We start from the raw sequence: 21,461 nt of genomic DNA, 5'->3' as shown, positions 1-21,461 counted from the left end.
TTCAATTGTTGCCTTGCTTTCAATTGTTGCTTTGTTGAATCAATGTCGTTTTTCAATGTCAACACTTTCGCCTTCAGTTCTAGGACATCATCAATTAGTTCTTTGTTCTTCAGCAAAAACAAATTGAAAAGTCTCATTGATATTGGGCCTGTTTCATCACACCACGAAAAAATTTACAATCTGAAAGTTGCCCGCCATATTTTTCACAACCAAAAAAGCTTCTATTCTGGTTCTTGCCAGTGTGAGAAACTCAAACAACACATGGAACACCACAAAAGCAGAGTTGTGGGATCTTGCTAGTGTCCCTAAATGATGACGAAAAGCTAGAAGTCGTGACCAGGACAGGATATGATAGGACAGGATAATAATCATATCATGTTGTTATCTGTTGTTTGTTACACCAACATGATAGGATAACACTATCCTGTCTCCTATCCTATCATGTCAATCATGTGTAAAAGTTATCTTGAGGGGGGAGTTAGGATAGAACAGGATAGGATATCAATTATATATTTTCTTTCAGTATACTAACTCCAAATTAATTTATTTTAATATTATATAATTTATAATAATATTAATTAATAAATATAAAAATATTAATTTAACTAAAATAAAAAATAAATAAAATTATTTTTCATAAATAGTAAAATAGACTTACAAATATTGATTTATTAATAATAATAGACTAATTTAATATTTTCATCTCCTAATATTTAAAAATTATTTATCTACTTATATAATAATTTAAATATAAAGTATTTTTGAAATAATAATATTTTTAATTTAGTTAATTTTTATTGTTTATCACGTGTCACAACTAAGTGAAAAACATTGATTACAAATATGGATTTTTTCAATAGTAATAGATTAATTTTCTATTTTTATCTCTTATTATTTAAAACTACTTATATAATAATTTATAATTTAAATATAAAGTACTTTTGAAATAATGATATTCTTAATTTAGTTAACTTTTATTGTTAATTATCACGTGTCACAACTAAATGAAAAACAATTGATTAACTGTATAATTTTATTTAAAATATAGACTATCTTCAAAACAATAAAATAGAATAATTAATAAAATTTAAATTAATTTTATTTATTTTAAAATATAGACTCATTCATAAAAATATAAATAAATTAAATTTAATAGAATGATTAATTTGTAAATGTATATTTTATTCAAATATAAATCTGATACATTTTTTCTTATCATATCCTGTCCTTATCATGTGCACCTCAAACACAGGATATGATAAGAGTCTATCCTGCTCTTATCATATCCTGTTGCTATTCTATTCACATATCATATCTTATCATATCCTATCCTGATCACCAAACGGACCCTAAGAGTTTATCATGCTCTTATCCTATCCTGCATTTATCGAACCCTCTATTGATCAAAACAATAGCAGCCGTTGATCATCCTGATTGGTTTTTATCATTTTGGGTTTCCCATTTCATTCTCAAGACAAAAGAGACGTTCCACTAGGCAGCGAAGAAGGTTAGAAAGAATTGTGCTTCAATTTGGCGCTCCTCTTTCACTTCTCTCACTCACTCTCTCTTGATCGCTGCAGCATCTAGGGTTTCTCGAAGTCCATGGGCCATGGCTTCCCCTGCACATTTCGACGATGTAAGTGCTACCATCTCTCTCCATTCCCTTCTCTGAATCCATTTCCCCCCTTCTACCTATCCCCACTGATCCCAATTTCGGTTTTTCCAAACGCAGGACTTCGATTTCGGAGGCGAAATTGGCGGAAGGCTTTCAGGTTTTTCGATTTTCTTACCGAACCGCGTTTTCTCAGATTTTATGTTATTGGTTTGTGTGTTGTTTACTCTGTTCGATTGTTTCGTTTTCGGAATCGCAGGTAGTAAGAGGCCATCTCCGGATTACGATGATGATGATTATGACAATGATCCTTTTGCACCCAAGAAGGTAATTGCTTGATTGATTGATATGAATCGATTATGCGATATTGCAATACTTGCATTTAGCTTTGATGATTGATTGCACCTTGTGTTTGTTTATTTTTCTTTGTCTGTGTTGGAATTGGATTATGGGTTTTGGATTGAGGAAGCAAGGGATGATTAATCGACGAAATGTAGACTTAAGATGAGGAGATAACGGGCGAAGGAGATTCATTAGACCAGAAAATTTGATTAATAGCATAGCACAATGAAATTTATGAGATAAATGAAAATATTTAAGAAAATGAGTGAGTACTGCCAACCAGTAGGACCAGGTGGATGGTAACAGGGGAGACCCAGTAGTGCCTCTGAGATTCCCAGGATACATGCCTGGTTTATCTTCAACCCACATACCACCACCGCCACCACCACAACCATATCAACAACCATATTTGTATGCTTCACCGGCACTTCTGGTGTCTTTTCCCTCTCATTTCCATCGGCACCCGATCAAAGTTACCATGTGGGTTATGTGATGAGTAGCAACCACCAGTAATATGGTCACCATGAAAACATGAATTATGTAGGGGCTGAGTCCAGTTACACTTGCATAGGAACACTGGTGGGACAAGGGTTAACGGGAAGGGGTGTTAAGGAAATTTCACTGAAGCAGCGTCATTTGGATCCTCCTTCAGCGGTCAATCGGTTTCAAGATGGGTTCTAATGAGATTCTTTTGAGTGTTTTGTGTATTATCATAGAAAAACATGATATGATCCAGAGAGAGAGATAATTAACAAGGTGACAAATAGGGTAATGAGTGATGAGTGCAGGAGTGAGGACAGTGGTGGTTTTTGTTTATCAAAAGTAACTAGGGTCAGGTTTTGAGCTCATCGACGTGCTCAGCTAGAGCTGTTTAAGATGGTCTTTTGACAACAAGTTCGATATCAACTGAACTTGAAAGATTTTAATGTATTTCCGTAATAATCTAATTTGAGTTGTTTTTTTCTTAAATAAGGATGAGGGTTCAATTTTGGAGTCTTGATAGCTCTCCATCATGGTGGCGCATAAAACAGAATTACGTTAGTTATACCTGTTTGATTGAGGTTTTTTAATGGGTGAAGTGGATTGCTCTGTTTATGATATGGCTTTCTAATATATGCTTACCTTAAAGAATCAGATGAAGTTAACTACATTTTGTGATGCAGGCAAAATCAAAAGCTGAAGAAACTACCTCTGGTGTAACAACAGGAATGATCTTGTCACTTCGTGAGAGGTATTTCACAGCATAGCTAGGTTGAAATATACTGTACTGTGGCAAGTTTGTAGCCTATTATTTGCGACTTAATTTTTGGAACTTCATGTTTTTTTGCAGTCTTCAGAGCTGTAAGGATACGCTTGCAACATGCCAAGTACGTTTTCCTTTTAAGAGTTGGAATTTTTGCTCCCTTCTTCTGTTCTTCTGTTTCCTTTTCATTTTCTTTTCCATATTTACTGTCTTTTATGTGAAAGAGGCTGAACTTTTGTTACTGAAGGAAGCTAACTTTAATTATAATTCATATGATATAAAACTTGGATTCATGAGTGGTTCACAGTTAAAAGGCTTCAATGTTCATGTGTAATTTGGATGGCAATGATTTGGTCTACTCTAAGACTGTTCTTGTAATCATTCCTTCATTCCTATTGCTGAGTCTAATCACTTAGAATCAAGGGTTGTTTTGTTTTGTTGAACGAAGTTCCACATGTGACAGTAATCATATTTTAGATTGAGTTATGCATTTCTATAAATGTTAACATGTTCACGACATTTTCTAGAAATGTTAACAAGTTCACGGCATTTTCCAGAATGAACTGGAGTCTGCAAAATCTGAGATCCAGGGTTGGCATTCTTCAATTCAAAATGAGTCTGTTGTACCTACTGGGACCACTCCAGGTTTGTTATTACTGTGTGTTTTAGTAGTGATATGTACCTGTATTAATTTCTCAAGAACTAGCTCTTTATACAGTCATTTCTGTGTTTTAAATGCATACCTGGGAAATTATTTGATCTTCCTTCTTTTCTAGAGCCCAAAATGTTGATTAAATATCTTCAGGAGCTAAAATCCTCTGAAGTGTCTTTTAAAGAAGAGGTTAAGAATCTTTCCTTTCTCGTGCTTCAAAATAATATATCATCCATTGATCAGATTTCATTGACCTTTTGTCATTTATCTATTGGTTATCAGCTTGAAAAAGCGAAGAAAAAAGAATCAGCATTCATTGTAACATTTGCAAAACGGGAACAAGAGATAGCGGAGTTGAAGGTAAGGTTTTTAATATACGGTTCTTGTCTGTCTTAGTAATTGATATGATTTTGTGTGTCTTTTTGGCATCCCTCTTGACATCCTGAGTCAGTTCCTTTTTTCCCTTCATGAAAGTATGTTATGAAGGGAGTAGGGAAAAGTCTGAAGGGAAGTCTTTCTTTATCTCAAACTTTCACATTTATATCCGACAATGAGGAACATCAAATGATTGTCTGCATGAGTTTCACAATTTAATGCTTCACATATTCAGTGGTCTCCAAATGAAGGTGCTTTATATTATTGATTTTTATATCTCGTATTGACCTGGTTGGCAGTTGGAGTTTGGAAAGCACATATTGTAGTCAAATTGGACAAAAGTTCCCTCAATTTATTCTGTTTAATATTAAAGTGTCTAGGTGCACCTTATTATGGAATGTTAGCCTAATTATGTCCAACAAAGTATCCTTTACTTGACTGATGGGCAGCTGTTTATGATATGAAGATATGTATGCCTGAGTCTTATCATTATGATGTTGGCTGCTCAAGCTCTAGAATTAGATATATTTCTCATCCGTTATTGTTGTTCTTCTTCTACTTATTTTTTTCCTTCTTTGTTATGGCTGTCTGAAAACATTCCAGTCTGCTGTGCGGGATCTGAAAGCCCAACTCAAGCCGCCATCGATGCAGGTATGTTTATAATGTGAGTGTTTAAGTGCGCCTATAGAAATAATTTCGCTTCCTGATGATTTTTCTTTATGCATATACTTTTATACCCTATTGGTTTTCCTGTTTCTTTTGAGAACTTTAGAGATCCCCTGTGATTCCTTGCTTTTATTTCATTTTTTTATTTGGTTTTGCATTGTGCTTAGCAGAAATGTTTTTGCATTTCATTAAACAATAATAATAATAAGTAAAAGCCTTATCCCACTAAGGTCCGCTATATGGAATTATGGATCACATTATCCATATTAAAGATACAACCAGTTTTACGTTGGCTGCCACAGATGACAGGCCCAACACAACCTTTCTCCTCTATCCAGGCATAGGACCGGCTATGACATAACATAGGCGGAGTTTTGTATTTTATTAAATGCTCAAGTGATACTAACTTCATAGCACAGATGATGAACTGCACCTTTTATTTGTTTGCAAATTGTTGTAACTTAACTTTGTTGTTTTAAATTTCAGTTTATTAAAGAAAAATTGTTGTATAATTCTTTCTTACCATTATTGGTAACTTTCTGAACAAGTCCCCCTTTGGTTTGGCTAAATGTATTATTTTGCAGTCTTATATAATAACTGGACTATTTTGTATGGTTAAAATACTCAATTAACATATGGTTTGTGATTTTTTCTGCCTATATCATTGTATATATAAACCTCTTAAAGTCACGACCCCCATCGTTGAAGAGAAACTACAGCATTTTCAAATTTCCTCCAGCATCAAACAAATACAATAAACTGTACAGATATCGGATATGTGGATATGTTGCTTTGAGCTAGAAATCTTTAGAAACAAGATTCCTGCATTTTACATCTTTCCATTGTCATACACTACTCACAGAAGAGAGTGGTACATGTTGCATGTGCTAGAGAGGGACAACAAACATCCATATCTCAACATGTTGCGGGTCTTGTTTCCCAGACCTCATTGCTGCAAATGTATTTTAGCTCACCCTTAACAACTTTGACATAGTGGTGTGGTTCTGTACTTAATCTATTTAACAAATTGCGACATTTACCTTGATTCTGAATCTGGGGATAGAAGATTCTCAGATGTTACTTTTTCACTACTTAGAAGTTAGAACTCAATAGCTATGACAAATGAGGAATGGTATTGAATTTGTTGTTAAAGTGGTTGTGCTGTACCTTTACATCAAGGTTTTCTGTGCTACTCTTACGCGTTGTCCTCATTGTTTATATCCTTCTGTGCAACTTCAACATCAAGTTGGCTGTATGCCTGTTTCTTGCATTATATTTTTGTTTTTTAGTTATCAAAATGGCAATGCTCTGATATCCTTTAGTATAATTTTCAGGCAAGGAGGTTGTTACTAGATCCAGCTGTTCATGAAGAGTTCAGACGTCTAAAGGTTGGTATTCGATTTGATGCTTATTTCTTTGAATGAAGTTCTCTCTCTCTCTCTCTCTCTCTCTCTCTTTCTCTCTCTCCCTCTCTCTCTTTCTCTCGGAGACACACAAGTTGGTTTAAGTTGTCTACTCTGTTTTTCACTAAGAGATATAATGAAGATTCAGAAACATCTTATTATCACCTATAAGATGATAGTGTTGTTACATGGCCGTAGTACCATCCCATTTGTCACTAGGGGAACTTATGAGATTTTTCTATTTTGGTACTTAGGAAGTTACAAAATCAAATGGAACAAGAATTAACAAAATACACAAGGCATAGGAAAGCTTTTGTACTTTGGCTATGTGATACAGGCAGTGCTTGAAACCTACGAGGAAAAGGGTGTCATTAAATGTATACATGGGATTTGAATGGTATATTATAGTAGGCAAGGACCTTTAAATTTCATAGATGAATCCAGTGTCACCATCACCGCTTCTGAGATGTGTTTGCCTTTTCGACATGTTTGACAATGCTGCTTTATTGCTCATGCCTCATATCTTATACCTATGATTGTGATATTTTTTCTTTGGCTCAAGATAGTTGATTCAGTTGCTTGTTTCTTTAACTTCATATACATCACACATCCCTGTTTTCCTTCGTATATTAACAATTTGGGACCTTCTATTTGCACTAGTGGTTACTCCGTTTTTGTATTTCTTACAAGAGTTCTCATCTGATGATAGAACTTAGTGGAGGAAAAAGACAAAAAAGTAAAGGAGTTGCAAGATAACATTGCCGCTGTAAGTTTTACTCCCCAAAGCAAGATGGGGAAGATGCTGATGGCCAAATGCAGAACCTTGCAGGAGGAAAATGAGGAAATCGGAAACCAAGCTTCTGAGGGAAAGGTGCTGCCATCTTATTTGCTTTATGCTCTAATTTCACTTTTTCCTTTTCCATTCATGTATTGTGTTATTCACTTATACTTGCAGTCTTGCATGTTTTAATGTCCTACAAAATTAAAAGATCAATGTGCCCAGTATATTTTATGGTATTTAATTATTCACTCTTGCTGAATTGATGGTTATAATGTCTTCCTTTTCTTTTTCTTCTGTTTTTGGTCTGCAGATTCATGAGTTGACAATGAAACTTGCTTTGCAGAAGTCCCAATGTGCACAATTTAGAAGTCAATTTGAAGGTTTCTTGGTTGAATTTCATTTCATTTCATTATGTTCTAGCTTATTAATCCTTTGATTCTTACACCAGCTACTCCCTAATTACTGTCACCTTTTGTATCAGATTCATATAAATGCATTTTTAATCATGTTTAGTTTCTTTCCAAACATATTGTGGTATTAGAGTCAATACTCAATATTGTTCGTGTATGACTTTAAAAATATTCATTTGAAACTTAGTAGTATGCTAGAAATACTGTGAAGTTATAAATGTGCTGATCTTGGGATGCTTTTAACAAGGTTAGATACTTGGTAGGAGTAGGGATTGGAGTTGTTGTCGTATATTCTCATTCTCTTGTCTATAAATTTGGAGACTATATAGGGGTTAAAAGTTGCCTGTATTATCTAGATTTATTTAGACGTGCTATTTCAACTAATGTAAACATTTGATTAATCCTTAACGTTGACTACAGGGTTGCAGAAGCACATGGAAGGTCTGACAAATGATGTGGAAAGATCCAATGAAATGGTTCTTACTTCTCCCTCCTTTCCTATTTTCATATTAAGCATAGCAGTGTATATTCAGTTTTAAAATGCTTCATTGGTTAGTTTGAAACAATTAGCATGATAATGGAGAAAATTGTTGTAGGAGAGGTGAAAACATGCAAGGAACTCAACTATTGTGTTTGGAAAAAGGCCTACCTGGCATATATATGAATGTTGATATGAATTTAACGAATACTTATGCAGATTAAAAAGATAAATTACTTGTTTTGTAAAAGTAATAATTTACTCATGAATAAATAATTTAGAATTTAAATGTTTAAGAGGATGATGTTTATTTGATTAATGATATAAAAAAATTACATTTTACATCAACTCTTTTTACCATATTTTTTTTAAAGTACTAAAAATGTAAGGTCCTTGATTGATAGAAACCAGTGTTGATGTCTGAGTGTAAACTTAGTATACGATACTCATCAAATTTTCTACTTTCTATTCCTCTCTGAAAACTGTTTTCGAAGCCTGGTGCAGAAATATTACAATTTTACCAACTTATAAAAGATTTACATACCATTCTGCGTGTTACAGACACATGTTTACGTTTTTTTATTGGTCAACCTGCACATAAGTTAAAAATGTTTTTTCCCACATATACATGACCATACGACGAGTTCATTTGAGATGGAGAAATCTTTTAGAAAATGTTAATTGAGACGATGCTCCATAATTTATGGGTGCGGCTTACATAATAGCTAGTTTACTCATGTCATATCAAGATAACTCTATCATAAATCTCGAAGTTTACATATATAGTGTTGGCCGATTCTTATGTTGATACTATGACAACCTAACTAAAGATGAATTTTACTGCAGATTCTTATGTTGCAAGAAAAATTAGAAGAGAAGGATGAGGAGATCCAAAGAATGAAACTTGAGCAACAGAAAAACACGACGGCAGATGGAAGGTCAGATGCCCTTAAAATGAATGGCGGTGATGAGAAGCCTGTGGATGATGAGAAGTCTGTGGAAGCTGCCAACTAACTTCACTTTTAATCTTTTTTCTGGGGTAGCAAACAGTCAATTTTGTTACAAGTTATTCACCGGTTACTGTACATTATTTACATTGATTCATTTTTATTATTTTTTACTTTTCGTGAATATTCTTTTGTGGTAATCAAGTATTTTTGTTGGTGGAACCCATACAACCATTTGTGCTCCAATTGATCGTGTATTTTTATCAAACATACTAACTCATGCACCAAACAGTAGTGCCATAGGGAGGAAGGAAAGAAAGTTTGATTGAATTAAAATACAAGATCTGCATACTATGACTAGATCTAAGCTTCTAAGTGTAACTAATTCCCTTGAACTGTTGGCAAGACAGCAAGTTTGTTGGACTGGTACTCATTTTGTCAATTTCGACGAGGCCATCCCAAACCTGCACTGCCGATGTTTCCAACCGGTTGAATAGGTTCCACCAAGCCCTTGGTTGAATTCCCAAGCCCTTCTCCCTGTAAAATGATGGGAAATAGTAATTATAAAATGGTAATTGCGCATAAAACCGTACGACTTAGCAAAATCCAAGCCATTCAAAAATTGCGATAGCAGTTGAGTATTACTTATCCATGGTTTAAAGATAAGTACGAAAGGGTGTTAAAAGGGTATATAGCGGTATAGTTTTTTAATATAAGTTCAGGGGATACATTCTATTGGAGATTTGGAGGATATTAGAAATTCAATTTCATTGAAGGAAAAAGGAACTTGTTGGACTTGAAGATGGTAAGGAACTGAGACCATACCTCCTTCCAACCCATGTTTTCTAAAAGTTTCCTGGCATAACTACCGGCTCCAAATGACATCTGCAATGCCTCTGATGCAGCTTCTTCTGGACAGTAATCATCAGGCGATGATGTTGTATCATCACGAACGGCGTGATTCTTCTGTCCTGGATCCACACCAAAGCCACCATGCAAGATTCTTCTTTCAGCAGCTCTATCTCTGTATTGTTGTTTTATCATTTGCTGGCATAGCAAAAGAGTAAATGAGTTAAAGGCAAGCAGATTCTGAAGGAATCCTTTTATTTTACCAAAATTTTCTATCTGATGGGTGGTCATGTTAGAAAAGAGATCTATAAGTTCAGAACAATTTTTCTCCTTGTAATATTCTATCCTCCCTCTTTGATGCTTTCAGCTTCCAACAATAACAACTCTTTCTCAAGTTTATCACTTTTTCATTATAAGGAAAAAAGTTAAGCCTCAGCAGTCAGTTACATATGTTTGACATCCATGTCTATTACTGCTATCATTCTTTGTACTTCTCTATAAGTTGGACATCCATTTATTATACAAGGAATAAAATGCAGCTACTAATTTTTAGATTTCAAAATTCAGACTTCATACCTTGGATGCAGAGAGCTGAGTTGACAACACAGACAAATCCTTCTCTACAGGAGTTTCATCTGAAGTCGAAGCAGTACCAGTACCTTCACTGGACTTAGAGAAACGAGTGATATTTCTATTAGATGATAGCTGAGGAAAATCCCAATCTTTTGTTGGATTGGCAGAATTATAAGTTGAGATTGAAGCCACATAGCTAGCACTAGGATTTCGCAATTTGTACACTTGACCTGATAAAAGCACACAACGAGCAGCCATATTCAGTCCACGACATGAAGTAACTTTAGCACTAACATTTTCCCGAAAAATCCCAATACTTCTTCAATTTAAAATTTATCATGTGAGCTACCTTCATTATTGCTTATATACTGTAACTCATCCATGATGTTAAAATGCAATTTATATTTGGACAAAACTTGGATGCAATTCCATACATGCTCTTTTTCCTGTTATTCATTTCCAACGTGCCATGTGGGCCGAAAAAGGAGAAGTTGAAGGTATCACATTAAAAAATCAATGAATATTAAAAATTGGGTGACTAAGTGTTTTATTTGGAAAGAGCATAAACAATACCTACAGTACTGTATCTAGTTTTGTGCTTTACATTACAAGGCCTAAACTCTGAAGGAAAGATATACATGCATGGATTTTTTTTTTTCAAATTACACCTGACAAACTCTCGTATATCACTTTATATTACATATTGCGACAAGAATAAAGACTAAGTAGGAAAAGTTTTGGTTGCCGTTATTGTTGAGACATGGAGAAAGATATACACCAACAAACAAGAGTGTAAAAATGCAAACCTGTTTTGACTCGTACCAGATCGAGATGTACTTCACAGATAGGAGCAGATCTTAACTTCCCTCTGCCAGAACGGATGGATGGATGTGGCTTTGCAGATTGTTTCACTAGTCTTCCGACCAACCTTGCTGCATTATCCTTTCCATCTTTTTTGGATCCTCTAACCATTTCCCAATCCCATAAGTCCACAATTGAAAACTCTGAAACCAGATCATTCCCTGATTCAGTCACCTGACCATATTGAGCACGCCAATTCTCTTCATCCAACAAGATACCTGTAAAGGTATGCATCAAGCATATGAACAAGAGTGACATGCAATTTTACTCATGGTATGGAAATGTGCTTTAACATCCATGCAGAGAGAGAAAAACTTTTGACAGGAACTCAATACAAACTAGATTACTGAACTAAAACATACGGGGAAATAAGCCCTTATTAGTTACTTGGCCTGTCAAGGAAACACCCCATTGATTCTTGTAGTATACCCAGAGTGTGCAACATAATGATATTTCTGCAAATTATTTCTAAGTGTATAGAGTATAGACTAAAGTATCAAATGCTCATTAGTTACCCGGCATGAGCTATTACGTATCAGACTAAAACAATAAATATTCTTGCTTTCAGATGCATGTGAAGCATACAACCAAGCTATGGCAATACCTTCATCAATAGGACTTCTATCAGCTATGCCATTTTCGTCCTCTGAGTCTGGGATCCACTCACCTTCTTCCAATTCATAAGTATCACTGTAAGCTACACTTTCATCTACAGTACCTTCATTATCAGCTATGACATTATCATCCACTGGGCCCGGGATCCACTCCCTTTCCACTTCATCAGTATTGTGGTAAGCTATAAATTCAGGAAACAAATTCATTTAGGAGCTGTCATAGTAATCACTTCTTCTCTAGAAATAGATTGCGGAAGTTATGAACGAACCGTCCACTGCTAACTTACAGTAATATTCACTGTCTGTTTCGAAGGGCACTGCTGCTGTATCAGCTGCACTAACTGCTGTGTTGTTGTAGCCAGATAAGTAAAGTTCAATAAGCGTGTCCTCTAACCTGTAAGTTAGAAACAAGATGAAATTCAGAAGAAGTTTCGAAGCTATAATCATCAATAGAGTCAGGATGCAGAAGGGGGCGATACCATTCTGATGGTGGTGGAGGGGGATTTTCACAAGCTGGACTGCTCATGGAATTCATGGCATCATCTATTACAAAGACAGCTACTTAGATAACTGAAGTTACTCATATTAACTACTGACGTGTGTCTGAAACACCAATATGGCGGTGCTCGAAGAGTAGTAAAAATCAATTGACTATTGCCGAACCTGTTTCCTACCAACAACACACTGTAATAATATTGTTGAAGGAACTGTCTTTGGTAGTTTACTAATCAAGAATTAACACAAATACAGCAACATAGTTTTCAGGTTAACATTACTCACCATCAAATGCTTCATCAACCAAGGTTCCTGTGTGTTGGCCAGTATCAAATTCCCTTTCAAGGAACGAAGTGGAATCCCCATTGTTGTTACCGCATATTTGCTGAGGATTTTCTGGTGTAGTTTCCTTGCACTGAACTGTTTCTTCACAATCATCCTTCGTAACATGCAAAAGAACTTCAATCACCAACTTGAAAGGATAATGATGTAAGAGTTCAGTTTGGAAAAAGAATCACAGATGTATATGAATTAGAACCTTAAACCAACCTCATTGGAACCTAAAGGCACATATTTTCCATCCTCAAATTTGTAATAAACGCCGTCGCTGCTGCTATAGTACCAGCCAGCATTAGGGTCATGATAAAATCCAGTACTGCACAAAGTTAATAACACCAACGTTATAAAAAAATCAAGAGAACCTTGTCGTTAAATTCATATTTTGCATTTAATATACGGGACTATCACATTGATTCAGGTAAACCAAAGAAAGTATTGGTTGGAGGTAAATCTCATTCTCATTTTTGATTGCCTTCCATCATAAAAGTGAATGAAACCCCATTTTTAGTTTCGTCAAAAGAATGTACTAGAATTTGAAAGGCCTAACTCAACCCAAAAGCTAGCTCAAGAGTTGAGGGTTGTTCTACCCTTTATAAAGGTTCTCTATGCCATATCTCTAGCCAATGCAAGACTTCTAACACACCCCCTCACGACTAGGTTGGACATCTGAAGCGTGGAATTGGCAGGACTAGACATCGACGAGGTGACAAAAATATGAGAGGTGGACACAAACGATTTAGGATAGACTCTGATACCATATTAGAATTTGTGAGGTTTAACTCAAACTAAAAGCTAAAGAGTTGAGGGTTTCTCTACCCTTTATAAATGCTATCTATGTCATATATCTAGCAAATGTGAACTTCTAACGGAACGAAAAATTAATTTGCATCATGTTTTCTTTTAACCAGTTATAGTGTACCAAACATAAGAATTGAGGAATGTTTTTGGTACATCGGAAAGATAAGAATTGATGAATGAATCATTTCATTGATATTCATTCATATAAAATAAAATGAAATTTCTATGTTCCAAAAAAGTAAATTACAACAAGTTCTATAAATAAATAAATAACCATAGTTTCAATCCTGCAATGCAAGTTGTATAATTCAAATTCAAGCATAGTGGTGTTCGCGAAACGATTAGGAGTAAAGAGAATAAGAAAAACCTGGCGTGGAAGTAAAGCTGTGAATTTTCATCCCAAACAAAACCGGGGTCGCTGTTTTCCAAATGATCTGAATCTGAGTCCATTATAGGTTCTGCAATTCGATGGCTGAATGAATTGCTCTCTCTTTCTCAATCTTCGGAAGCAGGTTCTAGTACTGAATAAACCACTTATATTCTTCCAATGTATATAACAAATGTTTATTTTTATGGTTAAAATTAACATTTATGTTGAATTAAAAATTAATAACTACAATTTAATATGTATCAAAAAAATATATGTAAGTATTAGAGTATAATTGTTTTAAATTAAAGATTCGTTTTCAACTTAATATATGGATTTTCGTTAAAAAAAACTTAATATATGGATTTTAAAATATTATTAGTTTTTAATTTTGAGAAATATATTTAATGAGAGAGATACGCAATTATTTCTCGAATGAGTCGTGATATCTGTTAAAGACAAAAAAATATATGACTTTAATTAGGAATTATCGATAGGACCATTATGAGATTGCTCTTAAAAATTCTAGCTAGGTAGAACCATTAAGCAACTGCATTCACATTAACTTGAACTCGAGACTTCTGCTTAAGCTAGAGCAACCTTGTGCTAATTGATCAACGCATTTGGTTGTAGATGGTTGTTAATTTAAGTATGTATCATATTCAAATAAAAGAAATTAAAATTTATGTTTTGGTCAAAAATTAAAATTTCTCTTAATTGTAATAGGTATCAATAGATGTGGGAATAAGCTAGGCTTCTCGTAATGTGAGATCTAACTAATAAATAAATAAGATGCATATGAATGCCAAATGATCTTGGTCGAACTTTAATAGCATGAACCCTCAGACTTGAATTCGTAACCAGATTATAGTGGACCTAACTCCTTGCTCTTCATCATAGTTGTTTGGGGTCTGTGGCTTGACGAAACATGATGGTGTTGGGGGGAGAAAAAGTGGACTTATTTATGTGTGCAAGTGGATTTTGCAAGAACAAAAAGATCTTATTAGGTTTTTAAGTAATATCCACGGTCCGGTTGTTCGGGTTACCTGGTCAATATCATGGTGCCTTCCCCTTAGGGACTTCTTCATCCAGATTGTAGATGGTGTGTTTAACTCATCTTTACAACTTATGGGAGGGGAGGTCTAGTGAGGGATGAGTTTGAAAATTGGCCTCAAGGGTTTAATGTTGGGGGGGGGGGGGTCCTTTGCGAGCTGAGGTGAAAGCGCTTAATCTTGGTCTTTAGTTGCTTTGGAGCATAAATATTAAGCAGGTTTAATGTAAAGCAAATGGTTTAATTTAAGATTGTCAACTATTAAGGGGACCATTTCAAATATCATGAGTATATATATATATATAAAAGTGAACTTATTGATTTTCATGACCTCTTTGTTGTGTGATTGTCTTCTACATATTCCTATAAAGGAAAACGAGTCAGTTGATTATCTTGTTGATATGAGAGTTCTTCTGCAATGTGATGTCATTGTGCTTGGTAATCCTCCTGGTAGAATAGAGTCTATGTTATTTAAAGAGGTTTTAGGCATGTAATTTATTCATTTATTTTTCCTACTCACAAAAAAAGACGTTGTTCTAGTAGTCGAATTTGGTCAATTTCATACCTGTCAGCGTACATCACTAATTGCATGGGGCTACTGTTTAGGTAGTCAGATTCAACCACTTTTATACATGTCGGCATCCGTCATTGAATGCCAGAGCTAGGGGCTTATTTTGATCTCCTTATTTTGATCGGAGTCAACTTTGATCATGACCTCCACCATCGTCCAACTGACAATATCCACGCCATTACCCACGATTTATCGCCAAACCGAGGACATTTAAATCACCTCATCGCATCACATGTCACGTGACTATGACACAACGACCAAGATAAGAGCACAAAGCTCAAGAACGTGTCGAACACTCATGACAGTCTGAATTCCCTGCAAGCTCAACCTCTATAAAAGGCAACACATGGAGATCATAAGGTAGACATTATCTATTTCATATCTCAAGCCCATTAAACCCACGTTCTAACTTGAGTGTTGGAGTGTCATTGCAAAAATCTCTGTTGGGCACGAGGGATAACATTAACAGCACATTGTGAAGACATTATCTTGCCATCCTTTCTCACGAAAGTTTCATCGTTCCTCTTCAATCAGCATCCTCCTATGTGATTTGAACGAATTCGTCTCATTAAATGCAATTTCTACGACTCTAAAAAATGTAATCGTAATAATACATTTCGAAATGACTTAAAAAAATACATCAACCCTAATAGATGCTACATCCACTATCAAATCAAATCTTTTGGGAATTCTCTTCCTTGAACCGTGTTGTTCTTTTGTATCGCAAATAAGGTTGAAATATTATTATAAATTAATATATCTCACACAACGTACGAATATATTATATCTACATATAAAAATATAGACCACTAAACAAATTCTAACACGATTACAATAGATATAGATAGACGAGCTCTTCAAATATTTAGTTTAATATTATATCAGAGAAAAATTATAAGAAGAAACAAACTCACTTAATGGACTTCTGAAGCTTGTATATTAGTCTTATAGCTGTTTGTCTAGCATGTAGAAAAAAAGAAATAAATAAACAAATAATTTCGTTAAAGCTGGACAAAGGGAAAAGTTAAGTGAAAAACACAAGCTCATTGTCAAACAAGAAAATTAAGAATATGAAAATGCAAAGAAGCTCGGGAAACATCTAGAAAAGCAACGAGAAATTTGTATTGGTATTGGTATTGGTTGGGGGAATAAATAATAGATTCAGGCAGCTGTATCTTATTTTTATTATTACTCCAAAGTAAACCTTGGACTAACTTTTCCTAGACCAAACAAACTGGGACTCATCCTTTGGACTATATATTTTTCCTCTGGATCCAGAAGCGTCCACTGCTGTTCATCACGGTACAAATTTAGTGCTTGCATTAGTTAAGCATTTCAATATAATTAATTAATTAGTTCCCCAAAAGTTAGTTATGTAAAATAACAATATTGATGGGAGGTAACTGATATAAGACCTGGCCTGCATAAAAAATTGGCATACAACATCTGTAGTTCTGGACACTGCAATGCTGCCACGTGTTCTCCCCTTCACAAATGAAAGGAATTGCAATCTATCAGTAAATAAAAGTAGCAAATTCTTTTGTACCCATTCATTCAATTTAGTTCAATTTCAATATGAAGAGGTTCTTCAATTCCATACCATTTGCTTTTATATTAATAAAATATTTAAATTTGTAATTCAGTCTTTTATTGTTTAAATAATGATCTGAAAGATATTGAATTGAATCCTCTAATACAAGTTACATGTTTTCTGGACCTTTGTTCAAATTGATCATATCATAGTAAGTAGTAACTGTTTTTGGTTTTGCTAAAACGCCATAATTGTGCATGGCGGTCTCACCCAACACTATCTGCTTCTATGGCTGTCACTAGAATGTCCCATTTCATCCCACGATCCAAAGAAACACAATCAATCGGCAAACAACAAACTAGAATCTTCTATATAAATCCACCACACTAGCACCTCACTATCAACCAAAGCTAAGTATTGAAGCTACTCTCTAGTCTAGTTATACCCTTATCAGTTTATCTCACTTCTTCTAAAACCTTGGAATATTTTCACAATTTGTGGATCGCTAGCTCACTCAGTCTCTCACTTTCACCACCATGGCTCCAAGCTTGACAAAAAATACGGCCCCAGACGTAATGACCCTCGTGGACCAAAACTCACCATCCACCATAACCTTAAAAGGCTCAAATTTCTTGGCCAACGGTCACCCTTTCCTCACCGAAGTCCCCTCCAACATAACCGCCACCCCATCACCCTTCCTCTACTCCAAATCCACAGAAGCAGCCAAGATGATGAACACGGTTGGCTGCTTCGTTGGGTTTGACGCCAACGAGCCAAAAGACCGCCATGTGATTCCCCTCGGAAAGCTGAGGGGAATCCGGTTCATGAGCATATTCCGGTTCAAGGTGTGGTGGACCACTCATTGGACCGGAACCAACGGCCATGAGATGGAGCACGAAACCCAAATGATGATCCTAGACAAAAATGAACTCATAGGACGCCCTTATGTTCTGCTGCTTCCGATCATCGAAGGTTCCTTCCGATCCTCGCTCCAACCCGGGTTCGACGACCACGTGGACATATGCGTTGAGAGCGGGTCGACATGTGTCAGAGAATCTAGCTTCAGGAGCTTTTCAGACTTGTGTGAATTTCCCGATAATATCCACAAATGACTTGTTTTTGGTAAGATATGTACATTACTATATGCAAACTCAGAAACGTGATATATATTTGTACTCCAATGCATTTCTCCTTCCGAATCAGACCTGTACATCCACGCTGGTGATGACCCGTTCCGTCTAGTGAAAGATGCAATAAAGGTCATGTCATGACACGAGTTTTCATATATTCACGCTCACATTCTTTTAATCTCATTTTCACTATATTTCTCTTCCTTTTTCACTATTCTTCTCTATCATAAATCTATCATATCTTATGTTTCTTATTTATCAACATGTCTGGTGGGTTTTCTCTTAATTTCTATTTCTATAACTAAAGTGTGAATGTTTCATTATTTTTCAGGTCGTAAGACTTCACTTAGGGACGTTCAAACTTTTAGAAGAGAAGACCCCACCGAGCGTGGTTGATAAATTCGGTTGGTGCACGTGGGACGCCTTTTACTTAAAGGTGGACCCCACAGGGGTTCGTGAAGGTGTGAAAGCTCTCACCGACGGTGGCTGCCCACCGGGGATGATCTTAATCGACGACGGGTGGCAGTCCATCTGTCACGATGAGGATCCGGTGTCAGACTCCTCCGGGATGAACCGAACCTCCGCGGGGGAGCAAATGCCGTGCCGGCTTATAAAGTTTCAGGAGAATCCCAAGTTCAGGGAGTATGGCGGCGGCGGGAAGGGTTTGGGGGCGTTTGTGAGGGATTTGAAGGAGGAGTTTAGGAGCGTGGAGCAGGTGTATGTTTGGCACGCACTGTGTGGGTATTGGGGTGGGGTGAGACCTCACGTGGAAGGCATGCCGGAGGCGAAGGTGGTTGCTCCGCGGTTGTCTCCGGGGTTGAAGATGACGATGGAGGATTTGGCGGTGGATAAGATTGTGAGTAGCGGTGTGGGGTTGGTGCCGCCGCAAATGGTCCAGAAATTGTACGATGGGCTCCACTCGCATTTGGAATCGGCGGGAATTGACGGTGTTAAGGTTGATGTCATACATGTAAGTCTTCATTATTCTTTCTTCTTCCTCTTCTTCTAATTAAAAGAGCACAACATACCAGCATGGCAGCATATATAACAATGAATTAAATTCATCTGAAAGAAAACAATTAAACTATTTTCTGAATATTATAGTATTTTATTTTTTATTTCACCAAGTGTTATTATATATTATTAAACTATTAGCTTGTGCGAGTAATGGACGTCAGTCGCATTAGTAAAAAGTGTACGTTTAAACTCGTAAATTGAGAGTTTAATTCAATTCGTCCGCACCCTTAAATAAATCTTTTGACCTTTACCACATGAGATTTAGATTTATGAGAACAATTTAACATTTACCTTTTGGGCATGGAATCTTGCTGTAAAAATATTAAAAAGAAAGATAATATAGTATGTTTAATTTTGTAATCAGTTTAACATTAATAGTAGTGCACAAATAATTGATACTAGTTAAGCCCATATACATGGTAATGTTCTTTTTTGAAACATAAAAATAAGAGTTGTACTGAAAAACAAAAATATAAGATCAAAACAGAGACATTATCTTGATAATTCAAGTGTCAAATGTCACTGCCTGATGTTTAGCATTTTTGCAGTTGCTAGAGACGCTATCTGAGGAATACGGTGGCCGAGTCGACCTTGCAAAAGCTTATTACAAAGCACTCACTACTTCAGTGAAGAAGCATTTCAAAGGCAATGGAGTGATTGCCAGCATGGAGCATTGCAATGACTTCTTCCTTCTAGGCACAGAAGCCATAGCCCTTGGCCGCGTAGGTAAGCATTAAATCAAATTAAGCATTGTAACTTCATTTCATAGATGACATGTTGTAAGTTATATTATAACACAACATGCATGTTTTATATCTGATCCCTTCTTTTTGATCAACAGGTGATGATTTTTGGTGCACTGATCCCTCAGGAGATGTAAACGGAACCTATTGGCTCCAAGGGTGTCACATGGTGCATTGTGCCTACAACAGCTTGTGGATGGGAAATTTCATTCACCCGGACTGGGACATGTTCCAGTCCACTCACCCTTGCGCCGAGTTCCACGCTGCCTCTAGAGCCATCTCCGGCGGCCCCATTTACGTTTCTGATTGCGTTGGAAAGCACAACTTTAAGCTTCTCAAGACCCTCGCCTTGCCTGATGGCTCGATTTTGCGCTGTCAAGGCTACGCGCTCCCCACCCGAGACTGCTTGTTCCAAAACCCCTTGCATGATGGCAAAACAATGCTCAAAATTTGGAATCTCAACAAAGTAAGTGTGTGTTTGCATTTCTGTTAACATTTAACTAAACTATAAAAAGACATGAATCGGCCAAAAGCACATTCAAATTACTTTCGAATCTGCACTCACAGTAATTACAACTAAAAATCTAAACATTTTCCATCATTAATGAATTCAATTTCTTTAATTATATAACTTGTTGGGTTTGTGTATGTAGTTTATTTTCAAAATAGTTTCAATGGCATTTTATGAACATCTTTATTTTGTTCATTATATGCAGTACACAGGTGTTTTGGGTCTATTTAATTGCCAAGGTGGAGGGTGGTGTCCTGTGACTAGGAGAAACAAGAGTGCCTCTGAATTTTCACACACTGTGACATGCTCAGCGAGGCCTAAAGATATTGAATGGAGCAATGGGAAATGCCCAATTTGCATCGAAGGCGTGGATGTGTTTGCTGTGTATTTGTTCAAGGAAGGCAAGCTTAAGCTCATGAAGTCCTCTGATGAGTTGAAAGTTTCACTTGAGCCATTCAGTTTTGAGCTGCTCACAGTTTCGCCAGTGACATCCTTCTCGAAAAGGATGATTCAATTTGCTCCAATTGGGTTAGTGAACATGCTTAACTCTGGTGGTGCCATTCAGTCTATGGAGTTTGATGATCACGCGAGCCTGGCCAAAATTGGGGTGAGGGGTTGTGGGGAGATGAGGGTCTTCGCGTCTGAGAAGCCAGTTAGCTGCAAAATAGATGGTGTTGCTGTGACATTTGATTACGAAAATCGAATGGTAAGGGTCCAGGTTCCGTGGCCTAGTTCTTCAACTGTGTCAGTGGTTGAGTTTCTATTTTGATCCCTAACATGGTTAAGTTGGGACACTAAGATGTATAGCTCTATATTTCATGTGAATAACAAGTGTGTTTATCTATTTCATTTTAACTCGGCGTTTACTCATTGTATTTTCCAGTTGATAAATAATTGAATTTAGTTGTTAGTAGCAGGTTGGTTATTGTAGCTTGCATTATGTCATTTGGAGTCTTCAATTTCATTGTGTATAAAAGATCACTGTTTGTAAAATTCACATGTGATGTTCAATAAACATTGATTCATTTTAACTCGAAGATGGTATCATAACTCAAACTTCGAGCATCATAGCTCAAACTTTGAGCTCTGACCATATCACCTT

General features: G+C 36.1%; 3 protein-coding genes across 5 annotated transcripts; 2 read left to right on the top strand and 1 right to left on the bottom strand.

Annotated features, from left to right (window-relative positions):
• The first annotated feature begins 1,476 nt into the window (after positions 1–1,476).
• LOC130734484 (FKBP12-interacting protein of 37 kDa-like) lies at positions 1,477–9,155 on the top strand. The gene is made up of 14 exons (XM_057586929.1): positions 1,477–1,636; positions 1,733–1,772; positions 1,872–1,939; positions 3,118–3,185; positions 3,285–3,321; positions 3,755–3,842; positions 3,974–4,038; positions 4,132–4,209; positions 4,828–4,875; positions 6,225–6,278; positions 7,003–7,164; positions 7,385–7,454; positions 7,905–7,960; positions 8,809–9,155. The coding sequence occupies exons 1-14, from the start codon at positions 1,610–1,612 to the stop codon at positions 8,974–8,976; spliced, it is 1,029 nt and encodes a 342-aa protein (XP_057442912.1). The 5' UTR covers positions 1,477–1,609; the 3' UTR covers positions 8,977–9,155.
• On the bottom strand, positions 9,046–13,969 carry LOC130734483 (uncharacterized). Of its 2 annotated transcripts, none has more exons than XM_057586927.1 (10): positions 13,806–13,969; positions 12,851–12,956; positions 12,587–12,773; positions 12,286–12,349; positions 12,094–12,200; positions 11,797–11,988; positions 11,138–11,410; positions 10,335–10,561; positions 9,735–9,956; positions 9,046–9,446 (listed from the first exon to the last, which is right to left on the bottom strand). In XM_057586927.1, exons 1-10 carry the CDS (start codon positions 13,886–13,888, stop codon positions 9,348–9,350), a joined length of 1,560 nt encoding a protein of 519 aa, XP_057442910.1. In that variant the 5' UTR covers positions 13,889–13,969; the 3' UTR covers positions 9,046–9,347. The 2 variants fall into 2 exon arrangements, with proteins under 2 accessions (XP_057442910.1, XP_057442911.1); XM_057586928.1 differs by having other exon boundaries at positions 12,587–12,740.
• A 3,411-nt stretch (positions 13,970–17,380) lies between these two features.
• Positions 17,381–21,343, top strand: LOC130731810 (galactinol--sucrose galactosyltransferase-like). Of its 2 annotated transcripts, XM_057584025.1 has the most exons (6): positions 17,381–18,041; positions 18,162–18,217; positions 18,420–19,058; positions 19,654–19,831; positions 19,947–20,314; positions 20,565–21,343. In XM_057584025.1, the coding sequence occupies exons 1-6, from the start codon at positions 17,495–17,497 to the stop codon at positions 21,126–21,128; spliced, it is 2,352 nt and encodes a 783-aa protein (XP_057440008.1). In that variant the 5' UTR covers positions 17,381–17,494; the 3' UTR covers positions 21,129–21,343. The 2 variants fall into 2 exon arrangements, with proteins under 2 accessions (XP_057440008.1, XP_057440007.1); XM_057584024.1 differs by lacking the exon at positions 18,162–18,217 and having other exon boundaries at positions 17,818–18,080.
• The last annotated feature ends 118 nt before the right edge of the window (positions 21,344–21,461 follow it).

Source organism: Lotus japonicus, chromosome 1 (assembly GCF_012489685.1).
Source record: "Lotus japonicus ecotype B-129 chromosome 1, LjGifu_v1.2".
Classification (NCBI taxonomy): Eukaryota; Viridiplantae; Streptophyta; class Magnoliopsida; order Fabales; family Fabaceae; genus Lotus; species Lotus japonicus.
This window is presented reverse-complemented; position numbering and strand designations above follow the sequence as displayed.

Coding starts and splice junctions, on each gene's coding strand:
- LOC130734484 (XM_057586929.1), top strand. CDS start 1,610: ATGGCTTCCCCTGCACATTTCGACGAT. Junction 3,186..3,284: donor ATCTTGTCACTTCGTGAGAG/GTATTTCACAGC, acceptor GTTTTTTTGCAG/TCTTCAGAGCTGTAAGGATA. Junction 4,039..4,131: donor AAGTGTCTTTTAAAGAAGAG/GTTAAGAATCTT, acceptor ATTGGTTATCAG/CTTGAAAAAGCGAAGAAAAA.
- LOC130734483 (XM_057586927.1), bottom strand. CDS start 13,888: ATGGACTCAGATTCAGATCATTTGGAAAACAGCGACCCCGGTTTTGTT. Junction 11,989..12,093: donor AACAGACAGTGAATATTACT/GTAAGTTAGCAG, acceptor CTGAATTTATAG/CTTACCACAATACTGATGAA. Junction 9,957..10,334: donor CTCAGCTCTCTGCATCCAAG/GTATGAAGTCTG, acceptor TTGCTATGCCAG/CAAATGATAAAACAACAATA.
- LOC130731810 (XM_057584025.1), top strand. CDS start 17,495: ATGGCTCCAAGCTTGACAAAAAATACGGCCCCAGACGTAATGACCCTC. Junction 18,042..18,161: donor CAGGAGCTTTTCAGACTTGT/GTGAATTTCCCG, acceptor CTTCCGAATCAG/ACCTGTACATCCACGCTGGT. Junction 18,218..18,419: donor TAGTGAAAGATGCAATAAAG/GTCATGTCATGA, acceptor ATTATTTTTCAG/GTCGTAAGACTTCACTTAGG.